The 24977-nt window shown below is 42.1% G+C and overlaps 1 protein-coding gene across 2 annotated transcripts in view; it reads left to right on the forward strand.

The window, feature by feature from the left end:
• The first annotated feature begins 10945 nt into the window (after positions 1–10945).
• Positions 10946–24977, forward strand: part of SLC22A2 (solute carrier family 22 member 2) — a 524556-nt gene continuing 510524 nt past the window's right edge. For both annotated transcript variants that reach the window (XM_072140991.1, XM_072140993.1), the window contains exon 1: positions 10946–11387. In XM_072140991.1, the coding sequence (XP_071997092.1) occupies positions 10980–11387 (408 nt within the window). In that variant the 5' untranslated portion in view covers positions 10946–10979. The remainder of the gene's footprint in view (positions 11388–24977) is intronic.

The following is a 24977-nucleotide window of genomic DNA, read 5'->3' on the forward strand; positions in this document are numbered from 1 at the left end:
GTCTTGGTTTTAGTACCAACGGTAGACAGTAAGTTCCTCGCAAGGTGGCAAGGCCCTTACGAAATTCTGGAAAAGGTAAGCAATGTAAATTACAAGGTACATCAGCCAGGGCGGCGGAAGCCAGAGCAGGTCTACCATGTCAATTTGCTAAAGCCTTGGAGAGATAGGGAGACCTGCGTTGGGAGCACCCCGCAGCCGGTATGTTTAGGGGAAGGGAAACCAGTACCTCCAACTGTTCCCGGGGAAGCGGCTGCCACAGTGCGCATTGCTGACAGCCTTTCCCCTAAACAGGCTCAAGAGGCCAAGGAGTTCATTAGTCGGAACACGGACGTGTTCTCTGACCTCCCTGGACGTACTTCCGTAATCCAACATGACATTGTCACGGAGCCCCAGGCAAAAGTCCGGCTAAAGCCGTACCGGGTGCCCGAAGCTCGGCGACAAGCCATCACGGAGGAAGTACAGTTGATGCTGCGGCTGGACGTAATTGAAGAGTCAAGAAGTGAGTGGGCAAGCCCAATAGTTTTGATACCCAAACCAGATGGGACGCTACGTTTCTGTAACGATTTTCGTAAACTGAACGAAGTGTCCAAATTTGATGCTTATCCCATGCCCCGGGTGGACGAGCTAATTGAGCGCTTAGGACAGGCCAGGTATTTTTCTACCTTGGACCTCACTAAAGGGTACTGGCAAGTGCCCTTGACGGAGGCTGCCAAGGAGAAAACTGCCTTTATCACACCTGAGGGACTATTTCAGTATAAAGTGTTACCCTTTGGCCTGCATGGCGCCCCGGCCACGTTCCAGCGTTTAATGGACATTGTGCTTCGTCCACATCGGCGTTACGCGTCAGCGTACCTCGATGATATTGTCATTTTCAGTGCTGACTGGGAGAGTCATCTGGCAAAAGTGCAGGCTGTAGTAGACTCCCTCCGTAGGGCCGGGCTAACTGCTAACCCAAAGAAATGTGCCATAGGGCTAGAGGAGGCATGGTACTTAGGCTATATCATTGGGCGTGGAGTCATCAAACCCCAGATGAATAAGGTAGAGGCAATACGGAGTTGGCCACGGCCTGTCACCACCAGGCAAATAAAGTCATTCCTGGGGATGGTGGGGTATTATATGAGATTTATTCCCCATTTTGCTACTGTAGCGGCTCCATTGACAGGGCTCCTGAAGGGACGTAAGACAGTGATGGTTCGCTGGAATGACCAAGCGGAGAAGGCTTTTTCCGCTTTGAAGTCGGCCTTGTGCGGGTCACCAGTCCTGGTGACACCCGACTTCAAGAGGGAGTTTGTAGTACAGACCGATGCCTCTGAAGTGGGCCTCGGTGCTGTACTATCTCAGGAAATTAATGGGGAAGAGCATCCTGTTGGGTTCCTGAGTCGCAAGCTCACCCCAGCCGAAACCAGGTACAGTATAGTGGAGAGGGAGTGCCTAGCCATCAAGTGGGCACTCGAGTCTCTCCGCTATTATCTGTTGGGGAGGAAGTTCCGACTGGTGACTGACCATTCACCTCTCAAGTGGATGAGCCAGGCCAAGGAGAGGAATGCTCGGGTCACCAGATGGTTCTTGTCTCTACAGAACTTCAAATTCACAGTGGAACACAGAGCAGGCCGGCTACAGGGGAATGCAGATGCCCTGTCCCGGGTGCACTGTCTGGCGAGTGTTCATCCCCTCAAGGTTGAACAAAGGGAGGGGGTATGTGACACAGTCAGGGGTTTGTTGCTGGATGGGAGGTATTATCCTCTCAGCTTGTGTTGCTCAGAGTAATGCAGCAAGCTGAAATCAAGCACCGGACCAAACTTCAAGCACCGGTCCAAACCGGGTTTTCAGGGTGTTCCAGCTAACAAAGCTGAGCTGGAAGTGTGCACAAGAGAGTGGAGTGAGCTCTAGTCTCAGAGGGAGAAGCTTGTTCCAAGAGCAAACACGTGTCCTGTCTAGGAGGACAGGTTGGCTGTTTTGGACTTTAAATGGACTAAGTGCTATGCAGCAGCTTCTGCAAGGTGTGAACATACACCAACAATTTGGACTATTTGTGAAGACCCTGCTACTGGGTGAGAAGGCCAAGCCTGGTCTGTATGTTTATGTTTTAAACAAGCATGAAGACAATGCTGGATTTTTGTTCCATTTGTTTTGTGGTGTGAATAAACACTGAACTGAACTGAGAACTGTCTCTTTCCCTCTGTCTGCGACCGCTACCTAGCTTATACCTGAGCAATACCCCACAATATATACATACATACACACAACAATATACATATAAAGTGCACAGTTCATACAAAGTTTTAAATATACCAACCGGGCTGCATCACATTAACTCCTTAAGGAAGCAGCCAGTTTATAGCTTAAAGGGGTATTCCCATTTCAGCAAATTAATGCTATTGGTACTATTATAAAAAGTTATATCATTTTCCAATATAATTTCTGTATCAATTCCTCACAGATTTCTAGATCTCAGCTTGCTGACCTTCTATAGAAAGCTTCTATGTTTTCTACCAGTTGGCAGGAATCTGTCCATAGTCACACAGGTGGACGGCTCGTTAGTATCACAGAGAGTAATCGGAGCTGTGGGTTATAACGAGCCGTGCACCTGTGTGACCATGGACAGAGATCTAGAAAACCGTGAGGAATTGTTACAGAAAGTATATTGGAAAATTATATAACTTTTTATAATACAAACAATAACATTTATTTGTTGAAATGTGAATATCCCTTTAAGACTCAGTCCCATTTTTTGGATTCTGACTTGTGTCGCTTTATATGGTTATGACTTTTGAAACACTGTTACTTCTCAAAGTGATACTGAGATAGTTTTTCCCTCACATGTTGTGCTTCATTTTAGTGGTAAATTTTGGCTGATGAGTTTTGTGTTTATTTACAAAAAAAAAAAGAAAAAAATGATACATTTTTTTTGAATAATGTGCCATTTTCGAAATTCTAAATAATTGCATTTTCAGGCAGATAGATTTACTACCTAAATAAGTTGCTGAATAACATTTCCTATATGTCTAGGAATGGTCAAATTTAGTCAGTTATACGTTCATTTAGCCCTAAAATGTACACATTTCCAAAAGATAAAAGAGAAAACCCACCTTACAATTTATTATGCACATGTGTCCGCTACTTGTTTTATGTAGCGTGCAGAAGGGAAGGAGCGCCCTGCAGCTACCAGGATTTTACTTTTCTCATTGGCCCCTTTTGTAGGCTATAAAATTTTCGGTTTTTCGTTATTGGGGCCATGTGATAACAATTTTTTTTGTGGGATGAGATGCTTTTTTCGGTGTTACGATTTTGGGTTTGGTATCCCCTATTGTTGAAGAATTAGGAATATTTTTTTGAGGGCAGGAGTAGAAAAGCATACTGGATTTTTAACTTTTTTTTTTTTTTTTCGGGTTCACTGTATAGCCTAATAATCATGTTATCTTTATTTTATGGTTCAGTATGAATACGGGGATACCATAGATGAATATTTTTTTTTACATTTTACTAAATTTGCCAAATAAAACTTAAAGTAGGGGAAAATCTATAATTTTTGCATAATTTTTGGAATTTGCTGTATTCCAAGTGGCATAACATTTTTACTTTTTTGGCTATGGAGCTGGTTGATGGCTTGTTTTTTGCAGGACATGTTGTACTTAGCAACAGTATCATTCGGGTGTAGATGTGTTTTTTGATCACTTAATAAAAAGTGAGATTCAATAGGTAAAAATCACAAATTTTCGTGAGCTTTTAACAGCTTTTTTTGTGTGGGTTCAATAATTATTTACTGTTACATGTCTCTTTATATGGTATGGGGATTATGGGCATATTTATTGATTTATTACTTTATTTTTTTATTTTTAATGGTTCCACCATGGAACATGAACAAGCAATCATCTGCTTGTTCATGATAATATTTTGCAATACAGACGGTCCCCTACTTAAGAACACTCGACTTACATACAACCCCTAGTTACAAACGGACCACTGGATATTGGTAATTTATTGTACTTTAGTCCTAGGCTATAATAAACAACTGCAACCGTTATCAAAGGTGTCTGTAATGAAGCTTTATTGTTTATTCTGGTTCTTATGACAACCCAACATTTTTAAAATCCAATTGTCACAGATCAAAAAAGTTCTGGCTGGGATTACAATGATAAAATATACAGTTCCGACTTACATACAAATTCAACTTAAGAACAAACCTACAGGTCCCTATCTTGTATGTAACCCAGGGACTGCCTGTACTGATGTATTAGCAGTGTCAGCCTATGCACATGCATAGGCGGACACTGTAGGGCAGATTTATCAAGCAGTCTGAAAGTCAGAATATTTCTAGTTGCCCATGGCAACTAATCACAGCTCCCCTTTAAAATATTCATGAGCACTGGTAAAATGAAAGCTGAGCTGTGATTGGTTGCCATGGGCAACTGGAAATATTCTGACTTTTAGACTGATTGATAAATCTGCCCCTGTGTCTTTAAGATGGCGTTATAGCACCATATTTCAGGCAGCGCTTACAGGCAGCTTTGGGTTCCTTATTGGACCCCAGGGCTGCCGTAGCAAGAATCGGTGCCCCCCAAAATGGCGTGGGAGGGGGTGATCATTGTGGAAAGACCTCCCAAAGGCATGTTAAATGCAGCGGTCGCAGCATTTATTGGGTTAAACACCCGTGATCATAGCCCACTCTGACCGCAGGTGTTACACTGGGGCGTTGGCAATTAGTTACAGCCGGCAACTCGTGTGTCCTGATGACGGTTCGGCTCAGACCGGTTCAGCATCACAGCTGAATAAAGGCTATCCTAATAAAACCTAATCACCTAAGGTTGCCAGTCAAACACTGCCCCATGGAAAATCGTGCGCAATGTCACAACTTCCTGTTGGCTGCCAGAATGAGGTCTGGCTACATCGAATGGAACGCAAACATGTTGCACATCGAGGGTTGGGAAGGCGTGTACAATGACGCAACTTCCGGTTCGGCCACCAGAGTTAGGTCTGGCTATATCAGATGGAACACTAGCTGTGACGTAATATCTGGCTGCCAGATAGAGACTTGGCCCAGAAATGGAACAATAGCCACGTTGTAATAGCCGGATTGTGGACATAACAAGTAATTGACCCATGGCGTCATGTACCCATGCGTATGAGCTCAATCCTGAAAGCAAGAACAAGAGGCTAGCAAATAGCATCACCAGTAGGTCGTTGTGCATCATGCAGGAAGATTGTGTAAAAGATGGTGACAAAGGTGACCAATTTAGCTAAGAAAAATAAAAGTGAATGTGTTGAAAGTAAAGAAGCGCAGTGAAAATAAGTGCAAATTAGTGAAAAGTGTGTGCATAATAAATAATATAACAGTGACTAATATCATTATACATAGCCTCCAAATGGACAGTTACTGTGACCCAAACACACATTAGGATGCTGAAAAACACAAAAACAAGCAAAAAACGGAAAAAAAACAATAAATACAAATGAGAGAATGGACAAATATGACTCTAATTCTAGCTAATAAATATGGCAGTGTAAACTGACAACCATCGTACAATAGCTAATTATGCTGTTCGCAAATATTTATAATATGGAATGATGGAAATCACCACTAGGGGCGGTATTTTGTAACTCACAATACCTATTAGAATGTCCACGTCCACCTAATACGCATATAACTGGTCCAAAAAACATTCAACCTGAATTACGCTATAACTATACACACCATTTAATAAACAGATATACCTATCTACAATAAAAAGCGGAGTTACGGTTGGAGACACCAAACAAAATATCTACACGAAGGATGCAAAAGACATTTTGTTATTTAAGCCAAGCCAGTCTGTAATTTCATGATCCACTTCATCTCAATTCTTTCTAATTTCCGAAAAACATTTCCACCTCGTGATCCAGGGAGTATTTTATCTATACCACATACACAAACATCTTGCCATCTGTTTATTGTGGTACTCGTGAAAATTCCAATGTACTTGACCCCGCACAGACATGTCCGTTGATTCACTACGCCAGATGTGCTGCAATTGATAAAATGAACCACTTGAAATGACAGAGGAGTTAATAAAGCTTACTTGTAAGCTTACTCATCAGCTTACAAATGGCACAATGTCCACAAGGGAAAGACCCCCACTTTGGTCCTTTTGACCCGAAGATATAAGTTTTAGGATACTGAGGAGTATAATGACTTCTTACCAACATATCACCAATTGCTTTACTCTTCTTAGCCACCAATTGTGGACGTGGTGATAGATGGTAACTTAAGTCCGGGTCTGACAATAATATCAGCGAGAATCGCTTCACCATCCCTTACACCCTCCTCCATCGAGAATTGTAATGTGTAATCTGTCTCACCTGACTTTCAGCAGACTGGTGAGGTTTGTTCTTCAGAAGATGGTTATGTTCCTCCTTTTTGACTCTTTGTGTATGCTCCCTCAACATCCACAGTGGAATAACCTCTTCATGTAAAGCATTGTTTTAAAGGTGCACGCTTCATCCTCACATTTTTGCTCCGTATCACAAATTGCCATATAGGGATGGCCAAGAGGTAGTTGTCGAAGATCCACAGTAGCGGCCAGTACCAGTTGCTCAGGAGGGATCACATGCCAAGGAGCTGGTTCTTCCCCAATGACATCCAAGGAACGAGAGAGGGAGTCAGCCTAGATCTTCTTTTCAGCCGGATGGAAATGGATAAGGAAATTAAAAGGGGAAAAGAAGAGTGACCAATGGGCTTGTCGTGGATTGAGCCACTGTTTGGAGATAGAGGACGTTCTTATGATCTGTGAAGATGCAGACCGGAAAATGAGCTCCATCCAGAAGGTAACGCCACTCTTCTAAGGCAAGTTTTATTGCCAATAGTTCCCGATCTCCTATGGAGTAATTCATCTCTGTAGAGGAGAAAGTCTTAGAAAAGAAAACGCACGTAAGAGTGCAGCCTTTAGTACCTTTCTGGGGAAGCACTGCTCTTGCTCCTACTGAGGTGGCGTCAACCTCTACATGGACCTCTCTGTATCTGGCCAAATTAGTACTGGTGCCGAGGCAAAGGCAGTTTTTAATTTAAAGAAGGCCTCTTCAGAATCCTGTGGCCTCCTTGGTGAGTGCCACGGTAGGAGATATCAGGGAGGAGAATTGAGGAATAAACTGTTGGTAGTAATTTGTGAAGCCCAGATACCTCTGTATTGCACGTAGAACTACTGGAGGAGCCTATTGAAGAACAGTAGACAACTAAGCAGGATCCATCTGGAGACCTCTGTCGGACATGATATAGCCAAGAAATGGAAAACTCTGCTGGTGAAATAGGCACTTCTCAAGTTTGGCATAAAGGGAATTGGCCTTTAAACGACTGAGGACTTGCTGTACGTGGGATTGGTGGGACTCAAGGTCCTGAGAGAACACCAGAATGTTATCCAGATAGACCACAACAAAGGCATATAGCGAGTCTCTAAAGATGTCATTAATAAATTCCTGGAAGACGGCTGGTGCGTTACAGAGTACAAACAGCATCACCAGGTACTCAAAGTGTCCATCACGGGTATTAAAAGCGGTCTTCCACTCATCTCCCTCGCGGATACGAATGAGGTCGTAGGCCCTTCAAAGGTCCAGTTTGGAGAAGATCTTGACTCCACGTAGGCAGTCAAACAGCTCAGTGATCAACGACAATGGATAGTGGTTATTAACTGTGACCTTGTTAAGACCGGGGTAGTCACTGCATGGACGGAGTGACCTATCCTTTTTGGTCACAAAGAAGCCTGCACCAGCCGGAGAAGAGGACTTATGTATGAAACCCCTCTGCAGGTTCTCTTTGATGTAGTCTGACATTGCTGTGTCAGGGCTTGGGGTCAGTGAACCCCCTGGCCCACCGTGGGAGATGACACTAACCGACACGTGGGACTGGAATCTAAGTGGCACCCGGTCTTCACCAGAGCCCGCCACAAAGCGGGATGGTCTTGCTGCGGCGTGGTGTGTTCCACAAGTGCGACTAGCCCGTGGTGGCAGCCAAGAACAAGGTACAAACTCACAGTCCAGGCTCGAGGTCAGGTACAGGCAGATAGTCAGGGCTGTCACAAAGTCAGGTCCGGGATCACAAAGCAGAGGTGAGAACGGGACCAGGACTCAGGAATGGCAACGGCAGGGAAGCTTTCTCTTTGGCTCAAAGATCTGGTGGGGGTTGATGGGAGCAGCCGGCCTTTATGGAAAACCTTTATGGAAGTGCCCTGCCAATCAGTGGTGCTCTGGCCCTTTTAAACTACAAGAGTCCAGCCGGGAGGGGAGCAGGAGCCTGGTGAGGGCCAAGACGGGCAGTGCCACAGAGAGGGGGTGTGCCTGTGGTCCAAAACATGGATCGGAAACATGGACACCCGTGACATGCTGCGGTTTCTGGCACATAGAGTGGGTACACCCGGCCCCGCAGAGGAGACGTATCCCGGCAGAAGATCCACAGGGCAGTCATAAGAATGGTGAGGCTTGGCTTACTTCTTCGAAAAGACGTCAACAAAGTCCTGAAGCTCGAAGACCCTCCAGAGGCTTGAGAGCCTCAGAAAAAACAATGACTGTTACTGGATGAGGAATCTCCATACAGCGAGACTTGCAATCAGGACCCCAATGAAGTATCTCCCCCGTGTTGTAGTGAAGAACGGGTGAGCGGAGCTGCAACCACGGTAGACCCAACAGAATGGAAGACGTGGACCATGGTAGCACATAAAAAGACAATTTCTCTTTGTGCAGCACACCAATCTGCAAGGACAGAGGCTTGATGCGTTACTCGATCGGTCAGAGAGGATTTGGCCACTGACAGAGGAGATGACCAAAGGCTTCTTGAGGCGAACCACGGGGAGATGATGCCGGGAGACCTGAGTGGCATCCACAAAGTTTCCTGCAGAGCCCAAGAAGGCCGAAATCTGGAACCAAGCACCTATTCCAGAGCTGAGCAAGACAGGAATATTCAGGCATGGAGAAGCTTTGAGCTTTATAGATTTGCTTGAGAAATTTATATAGAGGGGCAAAGAGTTTCCCCCTTATCAATGGTTGGCAGGATGATACTTTTTAAGTAGAGGCAGGGGTGAGACAGGGCTGCCCCCTGAGTCCTCTGCTGTATGTGTTTGCCATTGGCTTGTTTCTGCGCTCACTGCAGTGTTGTGATTTTCAGGGGGTGCCGATCCCCCATTGCTTGCCTTTGAAGGTAGTTTCTTATGCGGATGTGACTGTGGTGATATCTGAGCCTCATGAGGTGGAGATGTTGTCTGCAGCCATCAGAAGTTACTTGGAGGCCTCTGGGTCTCTGGTCAACCTTGAGAAGAGTCAAGCTTTCTGGACATCGAGTTCTGATCCTGGTTTTAATCTGCCACAATTTGCCAAGGCCTCCACCCATATGAAAATCCTTGGGGCTAAATTTGGGAGGGAAGATCATGCCAAACTAAATCGACCCCTGGCTACCCCCCCAGTATCTGGAGTACAGCTTGAACTGTGTCAGGATGTGGAAGCTGGAGAAGTCTTACATTATCAGTAACACCAGGAGAGACCTCTACGCTAGGATATGTTGTGCTTTCTTCCAGTCTCCATTTACACTTAGAGACTGTGTGACCACCACATTACAGAAAAGTCTCAGGTTCCTCAATGGGAAGCGACTTCCCCCCCAAGTTATTTGATATAGCTTGGTTGTCTCTCTGTCTTCCACACTGACAAACTTTAGATTCCCCCTCACAATTAACTTCCCATGTAATGTGTCTTCTGGGATGTCAGAAGGAGGAGACGATGTAGCATTTCATCTCTGAGTGTTGGGGAGGACGGAACATCTGGAAGGGGGTATCTGACCTGCTGAACATCACAACATCAGAAGGCTGAAATTTCTCCAGTATCAGGACATTATCTATGGTGTCGCATCTCCAGATGGTAATATTGATGCAGGAACAATGTACCTGATAATAACGTTCCTGCAGCACGTTCTGACGTTAGGCAGTGCCACAAAGCACAAGCACTGACGCCTTTACATTCACACGCTGCCCGCACGCGGCAAGTGAGTGACACGCACAGAGAAGCTGAGAGAATTCAGCCAGATGACCGGCCCGAGACCTATCGGCTCATTTACATTGACAGTCCGCCACGGTGGTGAGCCCCGCCCACACATCAATCAATTTGTACACGCACTGCATATTCGTTACAGGGGGGCCCATGGCAACCAATCACAACCCCCCTTTAAAATATTCCTGAGCCCTGGTAAAATGAAAGCTGAGCTTTGATCGGTTGCCATGGGCAACTAGAAATATCCTGACTTTCAGAGAGCTGCCCCTGTGTTGGGTGCCAACATCTGCAGTCTGATATAAAGTAGATGCTTCATACAAATAAAAAATATAAGCACTTCATAGTATAGTATAGTATATAAGGCTGGAAAAAGACGCAAGTACATCAAGTCCAACCTTTAAGAATTAAATAAATGTCTTATCCTCATAACCCGTGATATTTTTTCTCTCCAGAAAGGCATCCAGGCCTCTCTTGAACATGTACATAGAATCCGCAATAACAACCTCCTGCGGCAGAGAGTTCCATAGTCTCACTGCTCGTACAGTAAAGAACCTTTGTCTTCAGTGAAACATGTAGTGTGCTTGATTCTGTATTGCTTGTTTTAATTGTGATTCTTGTCAATTCCACAGCATTTGAGTTTTTGACAGTGCCCCACAAGCCCTCATATAGATTTGAAAATAATAATAAAAAATGATGGCTTTACAGAAAGTGAAGACAGAAAAATGTGTTGAAGGGGCTAATATGGTGTTCCAATTATAAAACCTTAACTTTGCCACAATTCCCTAGCTGGTTAAACTGGTTAAGCATTTACTAGAAAGTTAAAGGCAGTGTACTACATAACTAGTAAATTAAAATTTACACTTGACAAACTGACATATTTACAGATACTAGATATTTTAGAAGTTTACTTTTATAGTTTAACGTTATCAGTTGTGGGCATCCAGTTTAGAGTCGATACAGCTTAGTTATTATCAGCTACAATGCCATCGTTTGATGATCTTTTAGAGAACATAGGACAGTTTGGCTTGTACCAGAAACAGTTGTTCTTTATCTTGTGCTTCATTTCGGCTGTGTTCACCCCAATATATGTAGGCATTGTGTTTCTGGGCTTTGTGCCTCATTTCAGATGCAATAATCCTGCAGTTGAGGAACTGAAGAACAAATGTGGTTGGAGCATTGAAGAAGAGGTGAACTACACTGTTCCACTGTTGGATGACTCAACTCAGACCAGCCAGTGCCTTCAATATGATGTTGACTGGAACATGACATCTTTGAGTTGCATTGATCCCCTAAGGAATCTTACAAAATTTGGTTACAGCAATGTCACTTTTACCATTTGTACAAATGGTTGGGTTTATGATACTACTGGGTCATCCATTGTGACAGAGGTAAGTTGCTTTCAAACAGCTGATATGCAATACAATATGTTTCTGCATCATTGTTATTTCCATTGATCTCTTGAATAGAGGCACTATTCATTTGGCATTTTAGCTTTATGCCTCAAAACTGTCATATATTTGCATTACAGTTTAGAAAATAAAATTACAATCCCAGCTTTTTCTAGTTAAGACAACAAAGTAATGCTGCTCAAGAATAGCTTTTGCATGATATCACTCTTACAGAGAATCATACTTTTATGCTAAATATAGTATACGGATATGTTTTCACTGTAGTGACTAAGTGTAATATCATGTCCTATTCTATTCCCATCAGATATGTATCTCTTTAAACGCAGGATTACCATATAGGATGATACTTTTATTTAAGGATGGACAGTAATGGACAGTTTATCTACTCACCCTTTGAGTGGCCTTTTGTGTAATTTTTTAAGTTTTTAATCTGTCAAGTAAATTGGTTATGTAACATATGTGATGTATATTCCACTAACAAATTCTTTATGGGGTAATAATTAATGTGAATTATTAATAATGAATTATTAATCAACAAATAGTTCCATTTAAGTTATTTATATCTGGTTTCCAATTAAACTGAAAGTATTCTTTCATTTCTTCAGAAATACATTTGTCACGGGTGCTCTGGCGACCCACCACCCGGAGTCCTATATATGCCCCCTGGCCCCCGCCACGATGCTTACCTCTCCGCATTCCGGCGCTGACTCAGGAGGTCTGAAGTGTGCGTCTGCTTCCACAGATTTAAGGGGCCAGCACGCTGATAATTGGTGCTGGCCGGCTGCCAATTCTGATAAATTCTCAGCCTTATGATTCTCTACTTTGCCTTGGCCACTACCGCAGACAAAGTTGGGCCTGGTGGTACCAAACCGCAGCAAGTCCAACCCGCTTCTGGCGGGCTCTGGTGAAAACCAAGTGCCACTTAGACTTTTGTCCCAGGTGTCTGCTTAAATCAGTGTCTGAGGTGGTACAGAGGATCCACTACCACTGATCCTGACAGTAAGGAGTTATCTTCTGGAGGCTGCTTGTCATCCAGTCAGTATCTGTACTGATCACAAAAACCTCCTGTACCTCCAGACTGCCACACGTCTCAATCCAAGGCAGGCTCATTGGTCTCTCTTCTTCTACCATTTCAACTTTCTGATACATTTCCATCCTGCAGAGAAGAATGTCAAGGCTGATGCTCTCTCTCATGCCTCGGATGTTGTTGGGGAAGATCCTGCTCCCAGACATATCGTTGCTCCTGAACGGCTGGTTCTTGCTGCTCCAGTGGATCTTCGGCAACTTCCTCCTGGCAACACATATGTCCTTTGGAAAAGGATACTGACTTGAGGACATTGCTCTTGTGTGGCTGGGCACCCTGAGGTGCAAAGCTCCAATGCCCTCATTTCCTGTTTCTACTGGTGGCCAGATCTGGTCAAGGTTGTACAGGATTTTGTGGTTTCTTGCACTTCCTGTGCCCAAAACAAAACATCTTGCCTTAAACCCACTGGTCTTCTTCAGCCGTTACCGATACCCAACTGCCTGTGGACTCACTTGTCAATGGACCGATCTTCCATCTTCCTCGGTAATACCTTCATCTGGGTGGTAATTGACCGGTTCTCAAAGATGTCCCACTTTGTTCCTCTGCCATGTCTGCCGTTGGCTCCACGCCTTGCCAGCCTGTTCTGCCTGCACATATTCCAGCTTCATGGACTTGACTTTAACATTGTCTCGGACCTTGCTGTCCAGTTTGTTTCCTGTTTCTGGTAATATCTTTGCAGTCAACTACAAGTGAAGCTGGACTTCTCATCTGCTTACCATCTGCAGTCCAACGGACAGGCTGAGAGGGTGAATCAGACCCTGGGCTGCTATCTCTGACCATTTTGTCTTCGTTCAACAGAACGACTGGTCCACCCTGCTGCCATGGGCAGAATTCTTGTACAACTCTCTGGACTCTGAATCTGGTGGCTAGCTTTATTTTTTATTGTGTATGGACTACATCCTCGTCCTCCTCTCCAGTTCCTGCCATGGAGGAATTGGTCTGAGATCTCAGATCCATCTGGGAACAAACACGTCAGGCTTTACTCCGGGCATCCACCCGCACCAACACCCAGGTGAACAAGAAGCGCAGTTCTCCTCCAGTCTTCTCCTCAGGTGACAAAGTATGTCTGTGTTCTAGGTACGTTTGTTTGAAGCTTCCCATCTATAAACTTGGTCCTTGAATTCCTGGGTCCATTTGAAGTACTGAAGCGCATCAATCCTGTTTCGTATAAGCTTCGCCTTCCTCCATCCATGCGCATCCCAAACTCATTCCATGTCTCTCTCTTGAAACCAGTCATCCTGAATCGCTCCTCCTGCTCCTGCGATTGATTCCACCAATGGACAGTTAGAGGGAAGCGGTTCTTCCTTGTCGACTAGAAGAGGTTTGGTCTAGACGAGAGATCCTGGGAGCCAGAAAATAACATCTTGGACCGTGGCCTTCTGTAGAAATTCCTCCAGTCCAAGAAGAGGGGTAGGCTGAAGGAACGGGGGTACTGTCACAGATGCTCTTGCGTCCCTACTACCCGGGTCGCAGGCGAACCGTGCTTCTATATGTGTCTCGGACCCCCCACTGTGCTTACCTTCCCGGAGCAGTGGTCCTGCACGCGTGCCTCCGCTGGCTTCCAGAGATTTAAAAGGCTAGCATGCCGATAATTGGCGCTGGCTGACTGCCAATTCTGATAAATTCTCAACCCCTTCCTATCTTCCCTGACGGATCTTTGTGCCTCGTTGCCATTGAGAAAGCTTGTTCCTATGTCCTCTGCATTTATAGTGATTTCCTGTTGTGACCTTTATTCCATTCCTGACTCCGATCCCGTACCGCATGTCCTGACCTTCTGCTACGTCCCTGACTCTGATTCAGTGCTTTCTGTCTCGCCCTCCAGCCTTTCACCGACCACAAGTTTGCCTTACGATTCTGTAATTTGCATTGGCCATACAAAGTCATGCCTGTGGAACGAACTGGTGGTACCCCACCGCAGCAAATCCAACCTGCTTTACTGCAGGCTCTGATTAAAGCCGGATGCCGCTTATACTCCGGTCCCATGTGTCGGTTTACGTCATCATCTGTGGTGGCAAAGAGGATCCACTACCACTTAACCTGACAACTTTTTTGAACATCAGGTTTAGCCTATAGGAGACTATTCATTATACAAATATTTAAAGTGTGGTAAAGTAGGTTAAAAAATAAAACCTTGCTGAATTACATTATTTTATTGGTGCAGTGCCTTTGGTCTGTGTTTAAATAAAATTTTTACAGTATGTCTAATAGGGATGAGTGGACCCGAACTGCAAATTTCAGACTGAACTTTGGGTGCCCAAGTCCAAAGGCAAACACCAGCTAGATGTTCAGGCTTCTGGTTAGATTTTGAAAAAAAGTGGAAATGGTGGTTGATCGACTGCTGAGCAGCCAGTCAACTAGCTGTAAGCCACTAGCAACCAGTCTACTATGGGCATGGCTGTAATTAGCCAGGTGTAACATGTGACAATGCTGTATAAGAGTCCCCGCAGCCTCACATCCAGGAGAGGGATAACAGAGAGGCTGCATCAAGAGGATCAGTGAGGTAGAGATCCAATAAGGTAGATCCGATGGTAGGTTCCCATGCTGTGTCCCAGCCCTATCCTCTTTTATTTAACCCCTTAACGCTCTGCGCCGTAGCTCTACAGTGCAGAGGTATAGGGAATGTATGAAGAGGGCTCACGGGCTGAGTCCTCTTCATACAGAGGTGGGGGTTGTTGCATATTGCAGCAAACCCCCACCGCTAATAACCCTATTAACCCTTTCTTTGTTGCCGGCGGCTTTTAATAGACGGTGGCGCGCAATCAGTTGCCATGGTAGCCTCGGGTCTTCGTTTGACCTGAGGTATCTGGCATCTGCAGATCCGTTACAATGAGCCAGTGGCTCATTGTAATGAATGAGCTGCAAAAATGCCATATATTGCAATACAGAAGTATTGCAGTATATGGTAGGAACCATCTGACTATCTAGGGTTAATGTACCCTAGATGGTCTAAGAAATAGTGGAAAAAAAAAGAAAAAAAAAGTTTAAAAAATAAAAAAAATTAATAAAATATTAAAAATTCAAATCACCCCCCTTTCGCTAGAACTGATATAAAACATAATAAACAGTAAAAATCACAGACACATTAGGTATTGCCGCAGCCCAAAATGCCCGATCTATCAAAATATAAAAACGGTTAAGGCCGGCGGTGACCTCCGAGACGGGAAATGGCGCCCAAATGTCCGAAATGCGACTTTTACACCTTTTTACATCACATAAAAAATGGAATAAAAAATGATCAATATGTTGCACAGACCTAAATATGGTAGCAATGTAAAGGTCGGCTCATTTCGCAAAAAATGTCACCTCACACAGCTCCGTGCGCCAAAGTATGAAAAAGTTATTATCTTCAGAAGATGACAAAAATTTTTTTTCTTTTTTTACACATTCGTTTAATTTTTGAAAATGTATTAAAACACAATAAAACCTATATAAATTTGGTATCATCGCGATCGCACCGAACCAAAGAATAAAGCTGAGGTGTTATTTTGAGTGCATAGTCAAAGTCGTAAAAACTGAGCCCACAAAAACGTTTTTTTTCAATTTTTCCACATTTGGAATTTTTTTTCAGCTTCGCAGTACATGGCATGCTAAAATAAATAACATTACGGGAAAGCAAAATGTGTTACGCACAAAATAAGCCCTCACACAGGTCTGTACACATAAAAATGAAAAAGTAATGGATTTTTGAAGGTGGAGAGCGAAAAATGAGCGAAAAACCCTGCGTCCTTAAGGGGTTAAACTTATATTATTCTAGAGCCTTATCTTATATTTATGAAAATTTACTCTATAGGCCACTGGGGCATGGAGTAGCTGCACCATGGAGCAAGAGCTCTGTCTACTACAAACACAGTAGCTTCTTTTGATCCCTCCTACAGCTGCTCTTTAGAGCTCAGCAGCAAAGCCTTGTCTCGGAAGCCAGAGCTACTGTGCATGCATAGAACTCTTGATAAACCAAGTTGTACACTGAAGAGAAGCTATAGGATTGTATGAAAGAGGTTACTGGGTTGTGGAGAAGCCATTCTCCTGCTGCACCAGACAGGTACTCCTTTTCCCAGTAGCCTCTAGAGCAAATGTGCAATATATATATATATAAAATAAAACAATTCAGCTGCACCAGTTAAGAAAAAAATCGGGTGCTCAACCTTCAGGTATGTTAAATCCTTTCACATATAAAAATCAAAAAATGGTGGCACTCCAAGTTCTTGTGAAAAAGGAATTCTTTTATTCCAAAAGTGCTACTGGAGCCTTTCTCAAGCCAAATGAATGTGATACATACAAACTTTTTGTAAGGAAGTGACATCATCTCAAACATGTGCATAGATACAGTTAATTCAGTGTATGTCAATAGCAAACATTATTTCATAGTACAAAACAAGTGTAGTTAATTGCATATAAGTGAAAATACCTAGGGAACTCGACACTCCTATCCCTCTCAGACTCACTGCATTAGCTTTCCTGCTTGCCCAGTGCGCATGTGTCACTACTCCGTGTGTGATTAGATGACACACTCACATCCTGTCATATTAGTCATAGCCCTCTGTATGTGAGGTGAGGATCCTCCCCTCTACTGGTGGAAGTAGCTCCAGTGCCATCTTTAGTAAGGGAACTTCTTCTAAACATGCAATAAACATGCAATATATACAATGTAATGTCAAATCGGGATATTTGGTGAATAAACCAACACTTTATTAGGTCATACTATAGGGTAAGGACCTTAGCTAGGGCAAGTGATTCAAATGAAATCCCCTAATGGGTGAATCCACGATCACTGCCAGGAGGTTGCAACTTAATGCTTCTTTTCCTTCCAACCCAAAAGGTGTTTTGTATACCTAATATGGTCTATATAAATCACTTATTCCCACAATGAAAGCACTCCCTCAAATCTACAGGGCTCAACAGTTCATAAAGGCAAGATAATTTCATCAAAAGTACCAATAATAAAATCAAATAAAAAAAGTCCAAGTCTTTCTTGAGTGTCGAGTTCATCACAAAAGTGATTGCAAGTGTATTCATTTTGTGATCTAAAAACTGAAAACAGATAAAGCAATATTAGAATTATTTACATATCACATCTGGTATACACCAATCAGAATAACATAAGGACCTTGAGTAGTCTAGAGAATTCCAGAGATTGAAAAATCAACATTGAAACCCCTTGGTTTCAGCGTATCTAACCTTTTTATCCATTGTAATTCTTTTGTTTTAAGAATTTTTTCTCTGTCACCCCCCTACGTAAAGGAGGGATATGATCAATCAGAGTGAATTTAAGATCTCTTTCTTTATGTTTCATGTCAAGAAAATGCTTTGACACAGGTAAATTCTTGCGTCCCTTTCTAATCGTATAGCAATGTTGATTCATACCTGTGCGGAACTCTAGGGTTGTCTCACTTAAATATGGGGGCAGGGACATTGAAGCATGTAAATTACATGGTTAGACTCACAAGTAAGAAAAAAATATCAAACTCGTCACCTGTGACTGGATGTGTGAATTTTGTACCTTTCCTCATGTATGAACAATTGATGCAACTCACACACGGAAAACTACAGAGCCTGGGTGTCTGGATACCAACTTTTGAAGGACCCACATCACCTTTCACCAGGAGATCCTTTAAATTCTGTGGCCTCCTGTATAACAAAAGAGATGGTTGTGAAAATTCTGAAATGTTACTGTGACAACTCTGTAAAAGGGGCCAGTGTTTTTTTTATGATTTTGGCAACATCTTGACTGTTCTCTGTGTAGGTACTCACTAACGGGATTCTGCTCATTCCTGTCTCCTGTTTGTTGGTTTGTAAAAGTTGTTCCCTTGGTAGAGATAAAACTTTTAACTTGTGTTTCTTTAATATCCCTCTAAGATAATTCCTTTTCCTAAACCTCTCACACATGGCATCCAGAGCATTATCCAATTTATTCTCGTCACTTACGATACACTTGACACGCAACAGTAAACTATTCACAGTTTTTCACTCTGTCAACTCTGTCCACTCTGAAAATCAAGCAAAGTGTTTTTATCTGTTGGTTTAGAAAAAACATCAGTCACAAATTTATTATTTCATTTATTTATTTTATTATTGTAGATTTTGTCGTGAATGAACCATGGAAAATTTTACCGTGTGATCCATCTCATTCAGTGCATCAAAGAATTCTTTCAAATCATTTTCTGACCCCTTCCAAATTACAAACACATCATCTATGTAACGCCATCACTTAAGTACCTGACTATAGTGGGGCTTCACATAGATTTGTTTCTCTTCCAAAATTCGCATGTAAATATTGGCAAATGTAGGGGCTACATGAGACCCCCATCGCCGTACCTTGTAATTGTACTTCAGGATTAGTTCCAGTAACAATAACAGAAACTTTTTACATTCCTTTGAGTACTCAGAGTTATCTATCACAATAATGACAGCCTCTATGCCTCTCTCATGATCTATTATTGTCTAGAAGGCTGTAATTGTATTGTATTGATGTCTATTGTATTGATATTGATGTCTTGTATTGTATTGTATTGATATTGATGTCTATTGTATTGATGGCTATCGTATTGATGTAAATACATCAAATGATACAAGAATTATGTCATCCTCAGGACCAATCCCTACCTGAGATAATTTAATGAGAAAATCTGTAGTGTCTCTAATATATGATGTAGCTGACGTGGCAAAATCTCTTAAAATCATGTCCAGGAAAATGACTATTTGACTATGTATCGAATCAATCCCAGAGACTATTGGTCTACCTGGTGGATTGACCAATGACTTGTGAATCTTTGGTAACATGTATATGATCGGAGTTCTCGGCTCCACTGTCAGAAACCTTTTTGCATCCTCATCGATGATTCCTCCAAAAACTGCATCATCGAGAATAATTTAAATTTTTCTAGCTATATCAAACTTTGGATCTCCATTCACTCTCTTATATACTCTAGGGTCATTCAATTGTCTCTCAATCTCCGCAAGATATTTTTGAGTATCCATAATACACAATGGCCCGCCTTTATCGGCTGATTTTATGGTCAATTCTTTATCATTGGCCAACTCATGAATTGCTTGCAATTCAGTCGTTTTTATGTTAGGATGTTTAAATGCTCCCATTTCATTTCTACATTTCAGCAATTCCATATCCTTTTTAGTAGCCTTGATGAATGCTTCAATAGCAGGTGAGTCCACAACAGGGTTGAATAGACTCTTGTTACTCAATCCCAAATCCTTTAAGCATAACTCTGTTTCCTTCCGGGGACCCTGCACTGTCTGTCCAGCGAACCAGTATTAAAGTTTAATATTTCTATAGAACCGAAATAAATTAACCTCTAACTCTAATTAACTGTGGCCTTTGGACAAAAAGTCAATCCTTTTTGTAATAAATTCATTTGTGTCTCTGTAAGTGATTTGGAAGATATATTTACCACTATGTTGTCTTTCATATTTTCTTTCTGGTGCCTCTCACATTCGGTGTTTTCACAGATTTTGTAGACCTTGCCTCGGTGATGATTCCTTCCTCCCCTTCTAATGCACCTTCTGCTGATCCCGAAGGGCCCGGGGGATCTCCTAAAAAAGAGGGTGTACACTTTTCCACCCTGTCGTCAGTACATATATCTCCTTTAACAGATTTTTTATCAAATTTCTTCCTTTTCTTAGTAGCATTAGTATATGTCTGATCCACATCATGCCAGTTGTAAATTTTACCTTTTTTATAATCCTCCAAATCTCTGTACCATTTTCTTCTCTTCACTTCCTCTTGCTCTGTCCTCAATCTGGCTACATTATTATTCACACTCCTAATGAATTTTTCCTGTTCTGTCAATAGAGATTGTAAAATTCTATCTAACTCCTGTATATGCTTATCAATGTCCACAATCTCTTTTTGTAAATATTCTATATTTAGTAGACTTACTTCCAAGGAATATTTGTTTGAAATTTGCTCTAATTTTTCACAAAAAAATTTACTCTGTGAAAATAGATTAGGTTTCAAGGTAGATCTCATGCCTCTTGGGATTCTTTTATTTTTGTTATATTCATTAAGGGTAATCAAATGCAGGTTTAATATCATCTTCCTTTTTGAATCTCCTTCCCTCCTCGTCTTCAAATCCGAAGTTCAGGAAGGTCGCCTCTCCATCAACTCCTTCAAGGATCCTCTGGATGGGGAGCATGAGAGCGGTGTAGCAGAGCTGACGTGCCGCGGCCACGCCCCCCTCTTCCGGGATGCATATGTGAGATGTTGTGCTGGAGCTCGTAACTAACAAGGCTGAGAGCTTACAGAGTTTGTGACCTGGTGAGAGCAGGTCTGTCGGAGCTTCTGGAGACGGAGAAGTGCTTTAAGTGTGATCTGGCCAGCATGCCAGCTTCTGCAATATGAAGAAGCAGTACATCGTTGGAGGAGAAAGTACTTTGTTGTGAAGCTCAGCTGTTCAAAAAGGTCACGTGAGAGTAAGCAAGTGAGAAGCTGTATGATTTATGATCCTGGACTGCTGGTCTCTGCAGGGCTTTGGAGGACAGAGGCTACCTCTAGATAAGCTGGGGTCGAGCTCCTGTGGCATTCACAGCATTATAGAAGAGGCACCGTAAGTGAGGAGTGCTTGGGCGGCAGCTTATAGCTCTAATCACACTACACTGTGTCATTTTTGTTTGCCAGGGGTGTTAAGACCTTTTTACTTTCAGATGAAATGTGCAGGACTGGAGCGTGGTCCTAGAGGATGGACAGTGTTCTAATTGCGGAGTTATAACAAGTAACAGGAAATCATTCTCCAAATTGATTCAGTGCATTGGAAAACCTTATTAGTGTCTTGGATAAACTGTGTAACAAAGCCCGAGCTATCTAATTGGATTTGACATAGTGTGCAATAAGCTCTTTGTGGATTTGAAAGAACCATATTACTTATTTATTTATCTATGAATTTTTATTTTTATTTCTTATTATCTGGGACAATATGTGCAATATATGAGGAGCTACAATAACAGGACAAGTGGTGCAATACAGTTTGAGAGACAGAACCAAAAAGACATGTATTTTTGCATATCTTGTTCCGTTATTTGCTGATTTATTTGGCTGCATGCAATCAAGTGTGCTACTCTTATGGACTAAATAGGCTGTGCTTCATACCGTAGATTAAATCTGTTAAATCTGGTGTGATACGTGTTGTATATATATGAATTAATAGGCTGTTTATCCTATGGTATCATAAGATAAGTAATAAGTAATATATAACTTGTGCTGGATTTTTTAATGGTTTGTTGGTGATCCTGCCTTGAGCTTGTTTATACTGTATGAAAACAACTGCTGAAGTCAGAGAAATCATATAATACACACTAGGTATTAAGTTTTTTAAACTTGTACTTGGAAGGAAATTATATATGTCATAGGGTTAGGCTCCTTTCTTTTTGAGGTTGTTATCCATTAGTTAGATGATGACACGTGGTGCCAATATGCAGAAACATACTAGCGCTCAAAAAGAAGGGCAGAAATCAGGCTCCTTTGCGGCAAACGCAAACTCCCCAAAGGGGAAAAACTCAAAAAATGAAGGAAAAAGTGATGGTAAAACTATAGAGAAGTGGTGCATAGCAGCAGGCACTTCGGATAAAGAAGAGAATGTGGAAGGAAGGGAAGAACAGGAGGGACAATTGAAAGCTCTAGAATCCTCAGAAACTGGATTAGACAAAATACTAAAGGCTTTGGATATCTGTAACAGAAATGTAGCAGATTTAGTAACAGAGGTGGGTGGTTTGAGTAATGAAATAAGAGGCCTTAGGGAAAATGTTCATAATGTAAAGGAAGGGTTGGGTAATACTGAGAAACAAGTTAATGAGATGGAGGGGTCATTAAAAGTATTGAAAGCAGAAATATAACAGTTAAAAGTGGATAACAAAGAGGTAAAAGAAAAACTTATAGATTTGGAGAACAGAGCCAGACGAGGAAATATCAAGTGTGTGGGGTTTGCAGGAGGAGTAGAAGGAAAGGACCCTATAAAATTCTTAGAAAGTTGGTTTATGAGCTGGTAGGGAGAGGAATTTTTCTCCAATAAACAATTTATTGAAAGAGCACATAGAATCCCTTTTAAAGTGCCACCACCTGGATCGTTTCCTAGGCCCTTCCTGAATAAACTGGTTTCCTCTAGAGATAGAGACCGAATAATGTTAGGAAACAGAAAGAAGGGAGATCAAACATGGAATAATGAGGTGATTAGATTGTTCCCTGATTATGCCCTACAGACAGGAAAAGAGCGCAACAACTTTAGGGACTGTAAAAAAAGACTAAGGGAAAATAATATTCCGTACTCGCTGTTGTTCCCTGCCAAATTGAGGGTAATTTATAGCGATAAAACACACTTTTTCACCAATCCTGAGGAGGCTAACAGTTGGCTAGACAGAGTGCTGAGTTCCAATACCAAATATGGATAGAAAAATGACAGAAGGGGAGGGTAGGTCATGCTAGGATAGAAGCTTAGGCCAGTAATGGTAAGTATTGAGCTAATACAGGATAGGGAAGAGGATGGGACTGTATGGTGGGGGGAGAGGGAGGAGGGGGGAAATATTCAGTTTTTTTTTCTTTTTTTCCTCTCTTTTTCCTCTCTTTTTTCTCTCTTTTTTCTTATTTTCGGCTCTCTATTTCCCCACTCATACTCTCCCTCCCTTTCCCTTGTCCAAGGGTTCTTGTTCTCCTAGCGCCCTCTTTTTTTTTTAACTCTCTATCATCCTTAATATCTTAGATAGTTACCTTTGGAAGCCACATTAGATAAAGGATGGGGCGGGTGGTGTCATGGAACGTGAGGGGAATGAGGGATAAGGTTAAGAGACAGGCAATTATCAAAGCAATCGCTTATTATAATGCTGATATTGTCTGTCTACAGGATACACATATTCTGACAGAAGAAGCCATTTGGCTTAAACGAAGGTGGGTGGAAGAGGTTTATATTTCAGGGCACTCGATGTATTCTAGGGGTGTTTGTATCCTTATTTAAAGAAATTGTAAATTTCACTGTTTTAGACAGTGGAAGGATAATCAAGGGATATATATCCTGTTACAGTGTAAGCTGAACAATCTTGAATTCATTCTAGCTACAGTATAGATCTTCCCTTTCTATATATAGGAGACTTCAATGCAGTGATGGACCTGAAAAAAAATAGATTTAGACCTGAGGGGGTAGTGAGTGAGAAAGAATCACACACAAGTCTAAGTAAATGGTGTCAAGAATTAGAATGGTTGGATTTGTGGAGGTTGAGAAACCTAGAAAAGAGGGAATTCTCGTGTTTTTCTAAATCCCATAATAGCTTTTCAAGAATAGATCTTGCACTGGGGACTGCTTCAAGAAACACAGGTTGTTAAATATGGTATTCATTCATTTTCAGACCATGCGCCAATTGTGGTTCAGTTAAAAGATGAAGATAGAGGGAAAACGAGGAGGTGGAAGATAAATTCATTCTGGCTAAATAAGATAGACTCACGTCAGGAAATAATCAATGAATTTGGGATCACGTTATCCCACAGTTCAGATGAAATGGGTAATATATATGGGGTTGGGACCAGGGTAAAGCTGTATTACAGAAGGAATATTCAAAAGAAATATTAAGACTAAAGAGAGAATTTAGTAAAAAAGAATCTGAGTTGAGATATTTGGAAGAGGAAAAAAAGGCGCAATATGGATTGGCTCCTACTGAAAGTAAGAAACAGACATGGGAACAATCAAGGAAGGACTATGAATTACACATTCTTCAAAAAGTATATAGTTCTTCTATATAGTCTGTAAGAGTAGGTGGTTCGCTGAAGGAGAGAAACCAAGTAGATTAATATGATCTCAACGCGATTAATATGAAGAGAGTAAGTAATGAAAGTAAGCAATATTTGGACAAGCCTCTAACACAGGAAGAAATAAAAACAGTAATTGAGAAACTTCCTAATAGTAAATCTCCTGGTCCGGACGGGCTCCCAGGTGAAGTCTATCAAAAGTATAGTGAAACAATGTCAGGGAAACTCCTGAATTTATTTTTGGGGGCTTACAACCAAGAAGAGCTCCCAAACTCAATGTATGAGGCAGATAAAATTTTACTATTGAAACAAAGTAAAGATAAGTTAGATCCAGATGCATACAGGCTGATATCTCTACTGAATGTAGATGTCAAGATTCTGGCACAGGTCTTAGCTAGTAGGTTAATAAACATAATCTCAGAGGTGGTGGAGGAAGATCAGTGCGGGTTTATGCCTGGTAAGACCACCACATGTAACCTGAGGAAACGTTATGCCTGTATGGAGCTGACGGAAGCGGGAAAGGTGGGTGGGGGGTGTTCTCTCCCTCGATGCAACAAAGGCTTTCGATTAGAATGGAGTTTTTTGTGCCAAACCCTTAAGAAAATAGGGTTTGGGTGTTGTTTTATAAAGTGGATAAAGATATTGTATAAGAAAGTTAGTGCCTGCGTTAGATCCCTCCCGTTTAAGTTATTGCTAGGGACTAGACAGGGATGTCCGCTCTCTCCTCTCCTCTTTGCATTGGTTATTG

Source organism: Engystomops pustulosus, chromosome 3 (assembly GCF_040894005.1).
Source record: "Engystomops pustulosus chromosome 3, aEngPut4.maternal, whole genome shotgun sequence".
In the NCBI taxonomy this organism is placed as follows: domain Eukaryota; kingdom Metazoa; phylum Chordata; class Amphibia; order Anura; family Leptodactylidae; genus Engystomops; species Engystomops pustulosus.